The sequence below is a fragment of the Salvelinus namaycush genome, unplaced genomic scaffold (assembly GCF_016432855.1).
Source record: "Salvelinus namaycush isolate Seneca unplaced genomic scaffold, SaNama_1.0 Scaffold1931, whole genome shotgun sequence".
NCBI classification, from domain to species: domain Eukaryota; kingdom Metazoa; phylum Chordata; class Actinopteri; order Salmoniformes; family Salmonidae; genus Salvelinus; species Salvelinus namaycush.
The window spans coordinates 1-18,431 of record NW_024058710.1 but is presented as its reverse complement, the minus strand read 5'-3'; the positions used below and the strand labels follow the sequence as shown (position 1 = coordinate 18,431).

At 46.6% G+C, this 18,431-nt stretch overlaps 1 protein-coding gene across 1 annotated transcript in view; it reads right to left on the bottom strand.

Moving 5' to 3' along the window:
- Nucleotides 1-12,402, bottom strand: part of LOC120037856 (neuroblastoma-amplified sequence-like) — a gene marked incomplete at both ends in the record, with an annotated part of 40,858 nt that extends 28,456 nt beyond the window's left edge. Inside the window, 3 exons of the mRNA XM_038983824.1 lie at nucleotides 6,194-6,330; nucleotides 7,785-7,889; nucleotides 12,324-12,402. Coding sequence (XP_038839752.1) covers nucleotides 6,194-6,330; nucleotides 7,785-7,889; nucleotides 12,324-12,402 — 321 coding nt within the window. The remainder of the gene's footprint in view (nucleotides 1-6,193; nucleotides 6,331-7,784; nucleotides 7,890-12,323) is intronic.
- Nucleotides 12,403-18,431: the final 6,029 nt, after the last annotated feature.

Genomic DNA, 18,431 nt, shown 5'->3' with positions numbered 1-18,431 from the left:
GGGGGCTCCCCAAGTGGACGGGGGCTCCTCAGTGCAAATAGATGCAGGTTCGATACCCGTGCCGGCCGCCACCGGGAGACCCATGAGGCAACTTTTGGTTTTAATTTAGAATCCTCCAATCCTCTATATGTAATTATTGGCGGAGAGTCACGTCATATTTTTCGATATTCTGTAGGCCTACCGTAGACGACATGAGTCTCAGTAGTGTTGAGTAATGTGCTGTTAAAAGTGGTGTAGGTCTTATTTATTTAAATAGAATAAAAAGTTAGAAGCAAAAGCCTACAGCTATTTCAGCACCGTTTCATGCTGCTCTGAGACAAGCTTGGGGACTGGTCCTGATGAGATTATTTTCACTTAATCTCCGTTTGGGTATTGGTTAGACTAGAATTAGAAAATTAGGGTGTAAAAATGTTATGCTCTTAGTGTAACCTTTATTTAACTAGGCAAGATAGTTAAGAACAAATTCTTATTTTACAATGACAGCCTACTCCGTCCTCCCCGTCGGGGAATTGAACCCCGGTCTCCGGCACAACACAGGGATTTCTTTAGCTAAATAGCCCAGCACTGTACTCCCGACCTTCACGTCGTACAGCGCCATATTTTCCGTTCCATCCCTGAGGGTTTTCCGCTTTTCTTGATATAGAAACACCATAATAGTAAACAAATTAATTAAGCAACATTTCTTAAAAATCAGTCCCATATACTATGTTCTTACAAAAAAAAGGTTTTAAATTCTCTAGTACAGCCACTACTGAAGGCTATCAAATGCTTCTCAAAGATGCCCCCTGGTGGTCAAACTAGCACTAACCAGCATTAATTGTACCAGTGGTTAAAACTGAAATAACGTGCCATAGAGTTCAGCAGCACCAAGCTGTGCCGCTGTACACTGCAACTTTTAAAGGACCAACCACCGGAAGTACTTTAAAGCATGTTTACGTAAGTACTGCATAGTCGTGGTGTTTATCATACAACACGTATATATTAATCTAGACGATACTGATCGCCCCCAACATAGACAACTCTCTCTCTCTCTCCCTCTCTGTCCTCTAAAAACTCACGGTCTAGGGAGAAAACATTGTCTTATTAAGAAGGCAGGGAAAGTGAGACAGAGAGCGAGAGCGACAGAGAGTGACAGAAAGCGACAGAGAGAGAGCAGAAGAGAAAGAGAGCACAGAGAGCAGACATCAATGAAATACGTTAATTATTCATTCTGCCCATGTTCCTCTAATCTACATCAGCCTCTACTAGAGCGAGAGAATGAGAGAACCCGAGAGAAATAGGGGAAGAGAGAGAAAAAGGGCAGAGACCAAATCATGAGAAAACAAAAAGATAATTACTTATACGACCATATTAGGAGACATTTCCCTCAGATTACACAGACCCACAAAGGATTGGAAAACGAATCCAATTTTAATTAAGAGAGAGAGAGAGATTCGTGAACACCTAGAGACAGGTGTGTTGGAGAAACCTTACAAGCCCTCCAACATTACGATGACGAAACTCATATTTCTCCTCTAGTCAGACGGATGGTTTCAGGGCCCTGCAGGTAGTCTGTCTGCTGCAGTGTGGAGCCAGCAGGGCCCTGTCGGTAGTCTGTCTGCTGCAGTGTGGAGCCAGCAGGGCCCTGCCGGTAGTCTGCTCTGCTGCAGTGCGGAGCCAACAGGGCCCTGCCGGTAGTCTGTTCTGCTGCAGTGTGGAGCCAGCAGGGCCCTGCCGGTAGTCTGCTCTGCTGCAGTGTGGAGCCAGCAGGGCCCTGCCGGTAGTCTGCTCTGCTGCAGTGTGGAGCCAGCAGGGCCCTGCCGGTAGTCTGCTCTGCTGCAGTGTGGAGCCAGCAGGGCCCTGCCGGTAGTCTGCTCTGCTGCAGTGCGGAGCCAACAGGGCCCTGCTGGTAGTCTGTCTGCTGCAGTGTGGAGCCAGCAGGGCCCTGCCGGTAGTCTGTCTGCTGCAGTGTGGAGCCAACAGGGCCCTGCCGGTAGTCTGTCTGCTGCAGTGTGGAACCAGCAGGGCCCTGTCGGTAGTCTGTCTGCTGCAGTGTGGAACCAGCAGGGCCCTGCCGGTAGTCTGTTCTGCTGCAGTGTGGAGCCAGCAGGGCCCTGCCGGTAGTCTGCTCTGCTGCAGTGTGGAGCCAGCAGGGCCCTGCCGGTAGTCTGCTCTGCTGCAGTGTGGAGCCAGCAGGGCCCTGCCGGTAGTCTGTCTGCTGCAGTGTGGAACCAGCAGGGCCCTGCCGGTAGTCTGTTCTGCTGCAGTGTGGAACCAGCAGGGCCCTGTCGGTAGTCTGTTCTGCTGCAGTGTGGAGCCAACAGGGCCCTGCCGGTAGTCTGCTCTGCTGCAGTGTGGAGCCAGCAGGGCCCTGCCGGTAGTCTGCTCTGCTGCAGTGTGGAGCCAGCAGGGCCCTGCCGGTAGTCTGCTCTGCTGCAGTGTGGAGCCAGCAGGGCCCTGCCGGTAGTCTGCTCTGCTGCAGTGTGGAGCCAGCAGGGCCCTGCCGGTAGTCTGTTCTGCTGCAGTGTGGAGCCAGCAGGGCCCTGCCGGTAGTCTGCTCTGCTGCAGTGTGGAGCCAGCAGGGCCCTGCCGGTAGTCTGCTCTGCTGCAGTGTGGAGCCAGCAGGGCCCTGCCGGTAGTCTGCTCTGCTGCAGTGTGGAGCCAGCAGGGCCCTGCCGGTAGTCTGCTCTGCTGCAGTGTGGAGCCAGCAGGGCCCTGCCGGTAGTCTGTTCTGCTGCAGTGTGGAGCCAGCAGGGCCCTGCCGGTAGTCCGTTCTGCTGCAGTGTGGAGCCAGCAGGGCCCTGCCGGAGAGCAGTTACCACTGAGACTGAGGGAAGCCGGAAACTGGCCTACAGTACAGAGCCGTGATGGATTCCCATTGCAGACACCTGCATGAACTCCGCACAGCAGAACAGAGTAACGGCTAGGAGGGGGTGGAGAGCGAGAGGAAGAGGGAGGAGGAGTGGAGAGCGAGAAGAAGAGGGAAGAGGAGTGGAGAGCGAGAGGAAGAGGGAGGAGGAGTGGAGAGCGAGGAGGAGTGGAGAGCGAGAGGAAGAGGGAGGAGGAGTGGAGAGCGAGAGGAAAAGGGAGGAGGAGTGGAGAGCGAGAGGAAAAGGGAGGAGGAGTGGAGAGCGAGAGGAAGAGGGAAGAGGAGTGGAGAGCGAGAGGAAGAGGGAGGAGGAGTGGAGAGCGAGGAGGAGTGGAGAGCGAGAGGAAGAGGGAGGAGGAGTGGAGAGCGAGAGGAAGAGGGAGGAGGGGTGGAGAGCGAGAGGAAGAGGGAGGAGGGGGTGGAGAGCGAGAGGAAGAGGGAGGAGGGGGTGGAGAGCGAGAGGAAGAGGGAGGAGGGGGTGGAGAGCGAGAGGAAGAGGGAGGAGGGGGTGGAGAGCGAGAGGAAGAGGGAGGGGGGGGTGGAGAGCGAGAGGAAGAGGGAGGAGGGGGTGGAGAGCGAGAGGAAGAGGGAGGAGGGGTGGAGAGCGAGAGGAAGAGGGCGGAGGGGGTGGAGAGCGAGAGGAAGAGGGAGGAGGAGTGGAGAGCGAGAGGAAGAGGGAGGAGGGGTGGAGAGCGAGAGGAAGAGGGAGGAGGGGTGGAGAGCGAGAGGAAGAGGGAGGAGGGGGTGGAGAGCGAGAGGAAGAGGGAGGAGGGGGTGGAGAGCGAGAGGAAGAGGGAAGAGGAGTGGAGAGCGAGAGGAAGAGGGAGGAGGAGTGGAGAGCGAGAGGAAGAGGGAGGAGGGGGTGGAGAGCGAGAGGAAGAGGGAGGAGGGGGTGGAGAGCGAGAGGAAGAGGGAGGAGGGGGTGGAGAGCGAGAGGAAGAGGAAGGAGGGGGTGGAGAGCGAGGGGAAGAGGGAGGAGGGGGTGGAGAGCGAGAGGAAGAGGGAGGAGGAGTGGAGAGCGAGAGGAAGAGGGAGGAGGAGTGGAGAGCGAGAGGAAGAGGGAGGAGGGGTGGAGAGCGAGAGGAAGAGGGAGGAGGGGTGGAGAGCGAGAGGAAGAGGGAGGAAGGGTGGAGAGTGAGAGGAAGAGGGAGGAGGAGTGGAGAGGAAGAGGGAGGAGGAGTGGAGAGCGAGAGGAAGAGGGAGGAGGGGTGGAGAGCGAGAGGAAGAGGGAGGAGGAGTGGAGAGCGAGAGGAAGAGGGAGGAGGAGTGGAGAGAAAGGAGAGAGGAGAGAAATGAGAGAAAGCGACAGAAGCCTCGTTACAACACTGTATATATACACATAATGACAGTTGAAATGTCTTCATTCTTTTGGAACTTCTGTGAGTGTAATGTTCACTGTTCATTTTTATTGTTTATTTACCTTTTGTTCATGATCTATTTCACTTGCTTTGGTAATGTTAACATGCCAATAAAGCCCCTTGAACTGAAAATGTAATTGAAATGAGAGCGAGATATTTGCATTAAAATGTATTTACTGAATTACAGTACCATTATATTACTATGGTAATATCTACTAATTGTATTTCATGCCAATAAAGCAATCTGAATTTTAGTGAGAGAGAGAGAGAGAGAGAGAGAGAGAGAGAGAGAGAGAGAGAGAGAGAGAGAGAGAGAGAGACAGAGAGAGAGAGAGAAAGAGAGAGGGAGGGAAAGAGGGAGAGAGAGAGAGAGAGAGACAGAGACACACAGAGAGAGAGAGAGAGAGAGAGAGAGAGAGAGAGAGAGAGAGAGAGAGAGAGAGAGAGAGAGAGAGAGAGAGAGAGAGAGCCCTGTATGATCTAAATATATGAGAGCTCTGGGAGTGTGTTTCCTGGAAAATAACCTCTCACTCAACGTCAACAAAGGAGATGATCGTGGACTTCAGGAAACAGCAGAGGACCCCCCCCCCCCCATCGACAGGACCGCAGTGGAGAAGGTGGAAAGCTTCAAGTTCCTCTGCGTACACATCACTGATGAACTGAAATGGTCCACCCACACAGACAGCGTGGTGAAGAAGGCGCAACAGCACCTCTTCAACCTCAGGAGGCTGAAGAAATTTGGCTTGTCACCAAAAACACTCACAAACTTTTACAGATGCACAATCGAGAGCATCCTGTCGGGCTGTATCACCGCCTGGTACGGCAACTGCTCCGCCCACAACCGTAAGGCTCTCCAGAGGGTAGTGAGGTCTGCACAACGCATCACCGGGGGCAAACTACCTGCCCTCCAGGACACCTACACCACCCGATGTCACAGGAAGGCCATAAAGATCATCAAGGACAGCAACCACCCGAGCCACTGCCTGTTCACCCCGCTATCATCCAGAAGGCGAGGTCAGTACAGGTGCATCAAAACTAGGACCGAGAGACTGAAAAACAGCTTCTATGTCAAGGCCATCAGACTGTTAAATAGCCATCACTAACATGAAGAGGCGGCTGCCTATAGACATATTGTCCTCAAAGCAAAGAATGTGTTTAGCCTGTTCGTTGGTCTCAGCGACGGGTCTGGTTTTCATTTTGTAGTCCGTGATTGTCTGTAGACCCTGTCACATACCTCTAGTGTCTGAGCCGTTGAATTGTGACTCCACTTTGTCTCTATACTGACGCTTAGCTTGTTTGTTTGCCTTGCAGAGGGAATAACTACACTGTATTCTGCCTTACTACCAGTCACCTTGCCATGGTTAAATACCACCATCTATATACCACCATATTAGAGACACATATTTCCCTCAGATTACACAGATACACAAAGAATTTGAAATACCACAGTGTGTCATCACAGCAGCAAGATGTTGCCCTTTTCTTGTGGCAACAGGTCTCTGTAACATATATATCATATCTACTGGGTGAAATACCACAGTGTGACATCACAGCAGCAAGATGTGTGACCTGTTGCCACAAGAAAAGGGCAACCAGTGAAGAACAAACACCACTGTAAATACAACCCATATTTATGCTTATTTATTTTCCCTTTTTGTACTTTAACTATTTGTACATCGTTACAACCCTGTATATATACATAATATGACATTTTAATTGTCTTTACTATTTTGGAACTTCTGTGAGTCTAATGTTTACTGTTCATTTCATTTTATATCATTTTAACCCCAGGCCAACATCCCCCAGACTAACATCAGTGTTCTGACAACTCACACACCAATCAAAAAATACGACAACTTACAGACAACTCACCATCCGACTCCGAGGACTCCCTCCGGTCGACCAAAAGAGACAGAACTGCCAAGGGTGAGTGTGTGTGTGTGTGTGTGTGTGTGTGTGTGTGTGTGTGTGTGTGTGTCGCTCTCACCAGGCCTCAGGCAGCAGGTTGGTGTACTCGTGTGGTGAGGTGGTTTCTGGGAAGTTGAAGAGGATAGCCAATCGGTGTTGGAGAAGCTCTGCTCCATGATAGGTGAACAGGATGTCCAGCGCCTGGACGTTACTCTCCTAGAGGTATAAAACAGGACATCAGAAAAGAGGAAGCCAGAACAGAGACAAAGATGGATTTTAACAAACCCATTTAGCTACTGGACATGCATAGCAACATCAAATGCGCCCCCTCCCCCCAAAAAAATATTATAAAAAATAGATTAGGTAGAGGGAAATATATATATGAATCAATTAAACCAGAGAAGGTGATATACAATATCAGTCAAACGTTTGGACGCATCTCCTCATTCAAGGGTTTTTCTTTATTTGTACTATTTTCTACATTGTAGAATAATAGTAAAGACATTAAAAACCATGAAATAACACATATGGAATCATGTAGGAACCATTAAAGGTTTTAAGCAAATCAAAATATGTTTTAGATGTGAGATTCTTCGAAGTAGCCACAGAGACAGACAGAGACAGAGAGACAGACAGAGAGACAGACAGAGAGACAGACAGAGAGACAGACAGAGAGACAGACAGAGAAACAGACAGAGAAACAGACAGAGAAACAGACAGAGAAACAGACAGACAGACAGACAGACAGACAGACAGACAGACAGACAGACAGACAGACAGAGTCAGAGAGAGTGAGACAGAGTGTAAGGGTATAGAAGGAGGGTTTACCCTGGCGTAGACAGAGTGTAAGGGTATAGAAGGAGGGTTTACCCTGGCGTAGACAGAGTGTAAGGGTATAGAAGGAGGGTTTACCCTGGCGTAGACAGAGACAGAGTGTAAGGGTATAGAAGGAGGGTTTACCCTGGCGTAGACAGAGACAGAGTGTAAGGGTATAGAAGGAGGGTTTACCCTGGCGTAGACAGAGACAGAGTGTAAGGGTATAGAAGGAGGGTTTACCCTGGCGTAGACAGAGTGTAAGGGTATAGAAGGAGGGTTTACCCTGGCGTAGACAGAGTGTAAGGGTATAGAAGGAGGGTTTACCCTGGCGTAGACAGAGTGTAAGGGTATAGAAGGAGGGTTTACCCTGGCGTAGACAGAGTGTAAGGGTATAGAAGGAGGGTTTACCCTGGCGTAGACAGACAGAGTGTAAGGGTATAGAAGGAGGGTTTATCCTGGCGTAGACAGAGACAGAGTGTAAGGGTATAGAAGGAGGGTTTACCCTGGCGTAGACAGAGACAGAGTGTAAGGGTATAGAAGGAGGGTTTACCCTGGCGTAGACAGAGTGTAAGGGTATCGAAGGAGGGTTTACCCTGGCGTAGACAGACAGAGTGTAAGGGTATAGAAGGAGGGTTTACCCTGGCGTAGACAGAGTGTAAGGGTATAGAAGGAGGGTTTACCCTGGCGTAGACAGAGTGTAAGGGTATAGAAGGAGGGTTTACCCTGGCGTAGACAGAGACAGAGTGTAAGGGTATAGAAGGAGGGTTTACCCTGGCGTAGACAGAGTGTAAGGGTATAGAAGGAGGGTTTACCCTGGCGTAGACAGAGTGTAAGGGTATAGAAGGAGGGTTTACCCTGGCGTAGGTTCTTGCTGACAGAATGATATTCTGGTTCCGGAACTTCTTGAAGAACTCAGAGTCGTATCTCTGTTCTGCAACACCGGGACCACCTAATATATCCTAGAGAGGGGGAGGATGAACGGGGGAGAGAGGGCGGAGGGAGGGAGGAGATAGAGACGACAGGTCTGAGCCTAAACCACAGAAATAACAACACTATAGACCACAAAGCTTTTACTGTCTCGTCCTGGAATATACAAGGTCTGAGGTCATCACACTTCAGAGAAATACAAACATCATACAAAAACATGGTATAGAGGAGACGGACCCACTGGTTGCCCTCTAGGTTACAGAGAGCTGGCAGTCCCATCCACCACACTACCAGGTGGGTGGTATAGAGGAGACGGACCCACTGGTTGCCCTCTAGGTTACAGAGAGCTGGTAGTCCCATCCACCACACTACCAGGTGGGTGGTATAGAGGAGATGGACCCACTGGTTGCCCTCTAGGTTACAGAGAGCTGGTAGTCCCATCCACCAAACTACCAGGTGGGTGGTATAGAGGAGATGGACCCACTGGTTGCCCTCTAGGTTACAGAGAGCTGGTAGTCCCATCCACCACACTACCAGGTGGGTGGTATAGAGGAGATGGACCCACTGGTTGCCCTCTAGGTTACAGAGAGCTGGTAGTCCCATCCACCACACTACCAGGTGGGTGGTATAGAGGAGACGGACCCACTGGTTGCCCTCTAGGTTACAGAGAACTGGTAGTCCCATCCACCACACTACCAGGTGGGTGGTATAGAGGAGACGGACCCACTGGTTGCCCTCTAGGTTACAGAGAGCTGGTAGTCCCATCCACCACACTACCAGGTGGGTGGTATAGAGGAGACGGACCCACTGGTTGCCCTCTAGGTTACAGAGAGCTGGTAGTCCCATCCACCACACTACTAAACGGGGAACAGGTTTGTTAAAAACCTTTTCTCAATAGGGGGTGCTGTTTTCACTTTGTAAAAATTTCGTTCCCAAATTAAACTGCCTCGTACTCAATTCTTGCTCGTACAATATGCATATTATTATTACTATTGGATAGAAAACACTCTCTAGTTTCTAAAACCGTTTGAATTATATCTGTGAGTAAAACAGAACTCAAGTTGGAGCAATTTTCCTGTGAGGAAGTCAGAAATCTGAAATAAGGCAGGCTGTTCTGGGGTCAGTTTATTAATTTGCATGTCTTCTATTGGTCGAGATGCACTGCATACGCCTTCCCCTAGATGTCAGCAAATAGTGAGAATTGGAATGGAGTTGCTAGGCAGATCTGAGGCCATATAAGGGCTCTTGGAACCGGGGATGCACTCTTTTCAACGTTCGACATGAGACAGACCTCAGGATTGCGTTCTGGAAAGCTACCGTTATAGGCCTTAGATATATCCGGCTCTGATTTTATTCGATATAGGTGTTAAAGACATCATAATGTTGTTCTTTTAAACCGAGTTATATCAGTTTATATCAGTATATTGCGATTTTCGGGTATTTATTTGTGCTGCGTTCTAGGGAGTTGGGCACGTCTGGCCCACATGGCTAATGTTTACTGCTAATTCCAAAGTTGAAGGCGACAATCTACAACCGAGCAACGATTCTTTTGGACAAAGGACAACTTGCCCAAGATTCTGATGGGAGCTCATCAAAAAGTAAGAAGTATTTATGATGTTAATTCGTTGTTCTGTTGAAAAATGTAAAACTACTATTCCGCCATTAATTTCCGTGCGGTCTCGCTTTAACGCACGCTGTATGTCGTAGTAACGTTAATTTTAAAAATCTAACACAGCGATTGCATTAAGAACTAATGTATCTTTCATTTGCTGTCCAACCTGTATTTTTTAGTCAAGTTTATGATTAGTTACTGATTAGATTAGGTGCCTCTCCCAAGATTTCTCCCGACATTTTGTTTGTTGTTTGGCTACTATTCATATTGTATAACCACGATTTGTGCCGCTAAATATGCACATTTTCGAACAAACTCTATATGTATTGTGTAATATGATGTTATAGGACTGTCATCTGAAGAAGTTTGAGAAGGTTAGTGAAAAAATTAATATATTTTGCTGGGTTATACGTTATCGCTATTTTTGGCTTGAATCAATGCTGTTGTGTGGTTGGCTATTGTAGTAAGCTAATATAATGCTATATTGTGTTTTCGCTGTAAAACACTTAAAAAATCTGAAATATTGTCTGGATTCACAAGATCTTTGTCTTTCATTTGCTGTACGCTGTGTATTTTTCATAAATGTTTTATGATGAGTATTTAGGTAATTCACGTTGGTCTCTGTAGTTATTCTAGTTGCTTTGGTGAGAGTTGTGATGGTGGCTGCAATGTAAAACTATGATTTATACCTGAAATATGCACATTTTTCTAACAAAACATATGCTATACAATAAATATGTTATCAGACTGTCATCTGATGAAGTTGTTTCTTGGTTAGTGGCTATTTATATCTTTATTTGGTCGAATTTGTGATAGCTACTGATGGAGTAAAAAACTGGTGGAGTAAAAAAAGTGGTGTCTTTTGCTAACGTGGTTAGCTAATAGATTTACATATTGTGTCTTCCCTTTAAAACATTTTAAAAATCAGAAATGATGGCTGGATTCACAAGATGTGTATCTTTCATCTGGTGTCTTGGACTTGTGATTTAATGATATTTAGATGCTAGTATTTACTTGTTACGCTATGCTAGGCTAGTCAGCTTTTTTACTGATGGGGGTGCTCCCGGATCCGGGATTGTGACCAAGTAGAAGTTAACTTGGTATAGAGCAGACCTTAACTCTATTAAAACAAATCAAGCATCCCAGTAAAGTGTTAAAAATAGCCATGTTAACATATGTAGCTTAGGAAACAAGGTTCATTAAATCAATAATTTGCTAATAACAGATGACATTCATATTCTGACTATCTCTGAAACTCTCTTAGATAATACCTTTGACGATACAGTGGTAGAAATACATGGTTATAACATCTACAGAAAAGACAGAAATGCCAACAGAGGCTGTGTAGCGGTCTATATCCTGTAAAGCTTAGAGAGGATCTCATGTTAACTACTGTTGGCTACAGGTTCATTCACCCATTAACAAAAATTAACTGTTAAGAAAACTGTTAAATCCCTGTGGATTGATGAGGAATTTAAAAATGTATGGTTGAGAGGGATGAGGCCATCATCCCAGAAACCCTAGACCCACTCCGATTTGCATACCGTCCCAACAAATCCACAGATGAGGCAATCGCACTCCACACTGCCCTTTCCCACCTGGAGAACGCTGTTCATTGACGACAGCTCAGCGTTCAGCCCCATTCCTCTCTCCCTCACAACAGGCCCCTCCTCCTAACAGCACCATTCCCCTCTCCCTCACAACAGGCCCCTCCTCCTACCAGCACCATTCCTCTCTCCCTCACAACAGGCCCCTCCTAACAGCACCATTCCCCTCTCCCTCACAACAGGCCCCTCCTCCTACCAGCACCATTCCCCTCTCCCTCACAACAGGCCCCTCCTCCTACCAGCACCATTCCTCTCTCCCTCACAACAGGCCCCTCCTCCTACCAGCACCATTCCTCTCTCCCTCACAACAGGCCCCTCCTAACAGCACCATTCCTCTCTCCCACACAACAGGCCCCTCCTACCAGCACCATCCCCCTCTCCCTCACAACAGGCCCCTCCTACCAGCACCATTCCCCTCTCCCTCACAACAGGCCCCTCCTCCTACCAGCACCATTCCCCACTCCCTCACAACAGGCCCCTCCTCCTACCAGCACCATTCCTCTCTCCCTCACAACAGGCCCCTCCTACCAGCACCATTCCCTTCTCCCTCACAGCAGGCCCCTCCTCCTACCAGCACCATTCCCCTCTCCCTCACAACAGGCCCCTCCTACCAGCACCATTCCCCTCTCCCACACAACAGGCCCCTCCTACCAGCACCATTCCCCTCTCCCACACAACAGGCCCCTCCTACCAGCACCATTCCCCACTCCCTCACAACAGGCCCCTCCTACCAGCACCATTCCCCTCTCCCTCACAGCAGGCCCCTCCTCCTAACAGCACCATTCCCCTCTCCCTCACAACAGGCCCCTCCTACCAGCACCATTCCCCTCTCCCTCACAACAGGCCCCTCCTCCTACCAGCACCATTCCCCTCTCCCACACAACAGGCCCCTCCTACCAGCACCATACCCCTCTCCCTCACAACAGGCCCCTCCTCCTAACAGCACCATTCCCCTCTCCCACACAACAGGCCCCTCCTACCAGCACCATACCTCTCTCCCACACAACAGGCCCCTCCTGCCAGCCCCATTCCTCTCTCCCTCGGTTCATGCATTAATATATATATTTCCTGTTGCTTCCCTCACTCGGATCGGACCGGGTCTATACGGGGTCGGGTCTGGTTGTCTTCGGGTCTCCATATTTTAAAACACTATTTATTCGGGTAGGGTCCAGGGAGGAAAGTCTCAGGTCCATTTCAGAACCCAACTTGTTTTGGGCCAAGAGAAGAGCTCTAGATTGCGGTCTTACCTCGTAGGTGGCCAGGCGGTCCAGGTAACACAGCAGCTTCAGTCTACTCCGACACAACTCCTTCTGCTCCAGGGTCAACCTGCAGGACCACAAAACAACCACACATGACCCCAGACATTAAAACCCAGTAGGGAGCATTTCATTCTGACCGGAAGTCAACCACTCATGACCACAGAGACTACGTTAAAACACAGTAGGGAGCATTTCATTCTGACCGGAAGTCAACCACTCATGACCCCAGAGACTACATTAAAACACAGTAGGGAGCATTTCATTCTGACCGGAAGTCAACCACTCATGACCCCAGAAACTCGAACATTGTAGGGTTCACGCATAAAAACAACACACTGGTCATTACTGTAGTAAACACTAGGTTTGGACAGGTTCCAGCTTTCATATTATTTCTGTACCAGACAGCGTCGCTAGCGGTGACCGCGCCGTCGCTAGCGGTGCATGCGTCGCTAGCGGTGATAGCGCCGTCGCTAGTGGGTCGCTAGCGGTGCCTGCGTCGCTAGCGGTGACAGCGCCGTCGCTAGTGGGTCGCTAGCGGTGCCTGCGTCGCTAGCGGTGACTGTGTCGCTAGCCGGACTGAGCAGTAAAAATTGACTAAGTAGTAGGCATTGACGATGTCGTATCTTGGCTATCCTAAATGGGATGACGATGGTTTTATCAAATCGATTAACTGTTTAATTATTACGATGATTCAATTACACATGTAACAATTAACTCATCAGCAATTTTGGGGAACCACGGAAAACGTTTGCTTAGTGAGTACCCGTTTTCTGAATTAACTCTTAAAGATATAAATCACATTTCAGTCATTCATTAATTGTTCTTCTATCAGTCTCGTTCTGAATGTCGCAAAACCCTTGGATATCTGCAGGAACCCTAAATGATGAATCAGCGATATACAAATTGGCTTAATTATATATTTACTAACTAACCACACAGAATTACATACAAACAGAATAGGTTACACATTGATTACTACATACTGCAATAAAAAGTCCCTAGTGGACTACACCAATATGATGGAAAGGGAGGGGCATGTAAGAAAGAGCGGGAGAAAAGACAAAGGACTTCACAGCTGATAACTATGCCCATGGAAATGCTAATACTTTGCACGTGAACGGCCGCTCATTCTAAAAGAATTGTAATAAACTCTGCAAAAAAATGTAACGTCCTCTCACTGTCAACTGCGTTTATTTTCAGAAAACTTAACATGTGTAAATATTTGTTTGAACATAACAAGATTCAACAACTGAGACATAAACTGAACAAGTTCCACAGACATGTGACAGAAATTGAATAATGTGTCCCTGATCAAAGGGGGGGTCAAAATCAAAAGTAACAGTCAGTATCTGGTGTGGCCACCAGCTGCATTAAGTATGGCAGTGCATCTCCTCCTCATGAACTGCACCAGATTTACCAGTTCTTGCTGTGAGATGTTACCCCACTCTTCCACCAAGGCACCTGCAAGTTCCCAGAGATTTCTGGGGGGAATGAACCTAGCCCTCACCCTCCAATCCAACAGATCCCAGACGTGCTCAATGGGATTGAGATCCGGGCTCTTCGCTGGCCATGGCAGAACACTGACATTCCTGTCTTGCAGGAAATTACGCACAGAACGAGCAGTATGACTGGTGGCATTGTCATGCTGGAGGGTCATGTCAGGATGAGCCTGCAGGAAGAGTACCACATCTTGGCCAGGTCGCAGTTGTAAATGAGAACGTGTTCTCAACTAGCCTACCTGGTTAAATAAAGGTGAAATTAAAAAAAAAAAATGGTTGTCTCTGTTGAAATCGCCAGTCCGTCTAGGGAGTAATTCGACAGAAAGTCTCTGTTGTGTCTGTTAGAATGGATCTTCCAGATGTATCAATGGTCGTTGGATAGGGAAATGTTCTTCAGAATGGATCTTTTCAAAGTACTATAGTCGAGGTTACTAGAATAGATACTTTAAAAAGGTATCTATAGGGTTGAGGAAATTGTTCTTCTCCGTCTTCCTCGGTCGAGTTTCCTGGGCTAACAGTATTTAAACAGCTGCAGACTGAATGTTTCTGTGTAGTCTTCTTCACTCGAGAGTTAGAGGACCTTACTATTTCCTAGTATTGTAGTCTTTAAACCATTTCAACATGTAGCTACAGTACAGCTCTCTGGTCTATAGAGTAGTAACCATTTCAACATGTAGCTACAGTACAGCTCTCTGGTCTATAGAGTAGTAACCATTTCAACATGTAGCTACAGTACAGCTCTCTGGTCTATAGAGTAGTAACCATTTCAACATGTAGCTACAGTACAGCTCTCTGGTCTATAGAGTAGTAACCATTTCAACATGTAGCTACAGTACAGCTCTCTGGTCTATAGAGTAGTAACCATTTCAACATGTAGCTACAGTACAGCTCTCTGGTCTATAGAGTAGTAACCATTTCAACATGTAGCTACAGTACAGCTCTCTGGTCTATAGAGTAGTAACCATTTCAACATGTAGCTACAGTACAGCTCTCTGGTCTATAGAGTAGTAACCATTTCAACATGTAGCTACAGTACAGCTCTCTGGTCTATAGAGTAGTAACCATTTCAACATGTAGCTACAGTACAGCTCTCTGGTCTATAGAGTAGTAACCATTTCAACATGTAGCTACAGTACAGCTCTCTGGTCTATAGAGCAGTAACCATTTCAACATGTAGCTACAGTACAGCTCTCTGGTCTATAGAGTAGTAACCATTTCAACATGTAGCTACAGTACAGCTCTCTGGTCTATAGAGTAGTAACCATTTCAACATGTAGCTACAGTACAGCTCTCTGGTCTATAGAGTAGTAACCATTTCAACATGTAGCTACAGTACAGCTCTCTGGTCTATAGAGTAGTAACCATTTCAACATGTAGCTACAGTACAGCTCTCTGGTCTATAGAGTAGTAACCATTTCAACATGTAGCTACAGTACAGCTCTCTGGTCTATAGAGTAGTAACCATTTCAACATGTAGCTACAGTACAGCTCTCTGGTCTATAGAGTAGTAACCATTTCAACATGTAGCTACAGTACAGCTCTCTGGTCTATAGAGTAGTAACCATTTCAACATGTAGCTACAGTACAGCTCTCTGGTCTATAGAGTAGTAACCATTTCAACATGTAGCTACAGTACAGCTCTCTGGTCTATAGAGTAGTAACCATTTCAACATGTAGCTACAGTACAGCTCTCTGGTCTATAGAGTAGTAACCATTTCAACATGTAGCTACAGTACAGCTCTCTGGTCTATAGAGTAGTAACCATTTCAACATGTAGCTACAGTACAGCTCTCTGGTCTATAGAGTAGTAACCATTTCAACATGTAGCTACAGTACAGCTCTCTGGTCTATAGAGTAGTAACCATTTCAACATGTAGCTACAGTACAGCTCTCTGGTCTATAGAGTAGTAACCATTTCAACATGTAGCTACAGTACAGCTCTCTGGTCTATAGAGTAGTAACCATTTCAACATGTAGCTACAGTACAGCTCTCTGGTCTAGTAGAGTAGTAACCATTTCAACATGTAGCTACAGTACAGCTCTCTGGTCTATAGTAACCATTTCAACATGTAGCTACAGTACAGCTCTCTGGTCTATAGAGTAGTAACCATTTCAACATGTAGCTACAGTACAGCTCTCTGGTCTATAGAGTAGTAACCATTTCAACATGTAGCTACAGTACAGCTCTCTGGTCTATAGAGTAGTAACCATTTCAACATGTAGCTACAGTACGGCTCTCTGGTCTATAGAGTAGTAACCATTTCAACATGTAGCTACAGTACGGCTCTCTGGTCTATAGAGTAGTAACCATTTCAACATGTAGCTACAGTACAGCTCTCTGGTCTGTAGAGTAGTAACCATTTCAACATGTAGCTACAGTACAGCTCTCTGGTCTGTAGAGTAGTAACCATTTCAACATGTAGCTACAGTACAGCTCTCTGGTCTGTAGAGTAGTAACCATTTCAACATGTAGCTACAGTACAGCTCTCTGGTCTGTAGAGTAGTAACCATTTCAACATGTAGCTACAGTACAGCTCTCTGGTCTGTAGAGTAGTAACCATTTCAACATGTAGCTACAGTACAGCTCTCTGGTCTATAGAGTAGTAACCATTTCAACATGTAGCTACAGTACAGCTCTCTGGTCTATAGAGTAGTAACCATTTCAACATGTAGCTACAGTACAGCTCTCTGGTCTGTAGAGTAGTAACCATTTCAACATGTAGCTACAGTACAGCTCTCTGGTCTGTAGAGTAGTAACCATTTCAACATGTAGCTACAGTACAGCTCTCTGGTCTATAGAGTAGTAACCATTTCAACATGTAGCTACAGTACAGCTCTCTGGTCTATAGAGTAGTAACCATTTCAACATGTAGCTACAGTACAGCTCTCTGGTCTATAGAGTAGTAACCATTTTCAACATGTAGATACAGTACAGCTCTCTGGTCTATAGAGTAGTAACCATTTCAACATGTAGCTACAGTACAGCTCTCTGGTCTATAGAGTAGTAACCATTTCAACATGTAGCTACAGTACAGCTCTCTGGTCTATAGAGTAGTAACCATTTCAACATGTAGCTACAGTACAGCTCTCTGGTCTATAGAGTAGTAACATTTCAACATTTAGCTACCGTACAGCTTCTCTGGTCTATAGAGTAGTTAACCATTTCAAAGGCTGTAGCTACAGTACGCTCTCTGGTCTATAGAGTAGTAACCATTTCAACATGTAGCTACAGTACGCTCTCTGGTCTATAGAGTAGTAACCATTTCACAACATGTAGCTACAGTACAGCTCTCTGGGATCTATAGAGTCGTAACCATTTCAACATGATAGCTACAGTACAGCTCTCTGGTCGATAGAGCTAGTAACCATTTCAAACATGTAGCTACAGTACAGCTCTACTGGTCTATAGGAGTAGTAAACCATTTCAACATGTAGCTACAGTACAGCTCTCTGGTCTATAGAGTAGTACAGCTCTCTGGTCATATAGAGTAGTAACCATTCAACATGTAGCTACAGTACAGCTCTCTGGGTCTATAGAGTAGTAAACCATTTCAACATGTAGCTACAGTACAGCTCTCATGGTCCTATAGAGTAGTAACCATTTCAACATGTAGCTACAGTACAGCTCTCTGGTCTAAGACGTAAGTAACCATTTCAACATGTAGCTAAGCTGGTCTATAGAGTAGTAACCATTTCAACATGTAGCTACAGTACAGCTCTCTGGTCTATAGAGTAGTAACCATTTCAACATGTAGCTACAGTACAGCTCTCTGGTCTATAGAGTAGTAACCATTTCAACAATGTAGCTACAGTACAGCTCTCTGGTCTATAGAGTAGTAACCCATTTCAACATGTAGCTACAGTACAGCTCTCTGGTCTATAGAGTAGTAACCATTTCAACATGTAGCTACAGTACAGCTCTCTGGTCTATAGAGTAGTAACCATTTCAACATGTAGCTACAGTACAGCTCTCTGGTCTATAGAGTAGTCAACCATTTCAACATGTAGCTACAGTACAGCTCTCTGGTCTATAGAGTAGTAACCATTTCAACATGTAGCTACAGTACAGCTCTCTGGTCTATAGAGTAGTAACCATTTCAACATGTAGCTACAGTACAGCTCTCTGGTCTATAGAGTAGTAACCATTTCAACATGTAGCTACAGTACAGCTCTCTGGTCTATAGAGTAGTAACCATTTCAACATGTAGCTACAGTACAGCTCTCTGGTCTATAGAGTAGTAACCATTTCAACATGTAGCTACAGTACAGCTCTCTGGTCTATAGAGTAGTAACCATTTCAACATGTAGCTACAGTACAGCTCTCTGGTCTATAGAGTAGTAACCATTTCAACATGTAGCTACAGTACAGCTCTCTGGTCTATAGAGTAGTAACCATTCAACATGTAGCTACAGTACAGCTCTCTGGTCTATAGAGTAGTAACCATTTCAACATGTAGCTACAGTACAGCTCTCTGGTCTATAGAGTAGTAACCATTTCAACATGTAGCTACAGTACAGCTCTCTGGTCTATAGAGTAGTAACCATTTCAAACATGTAGCTACAGTACAGCTCTCTGGTCTATAGAGTAGTAACCATT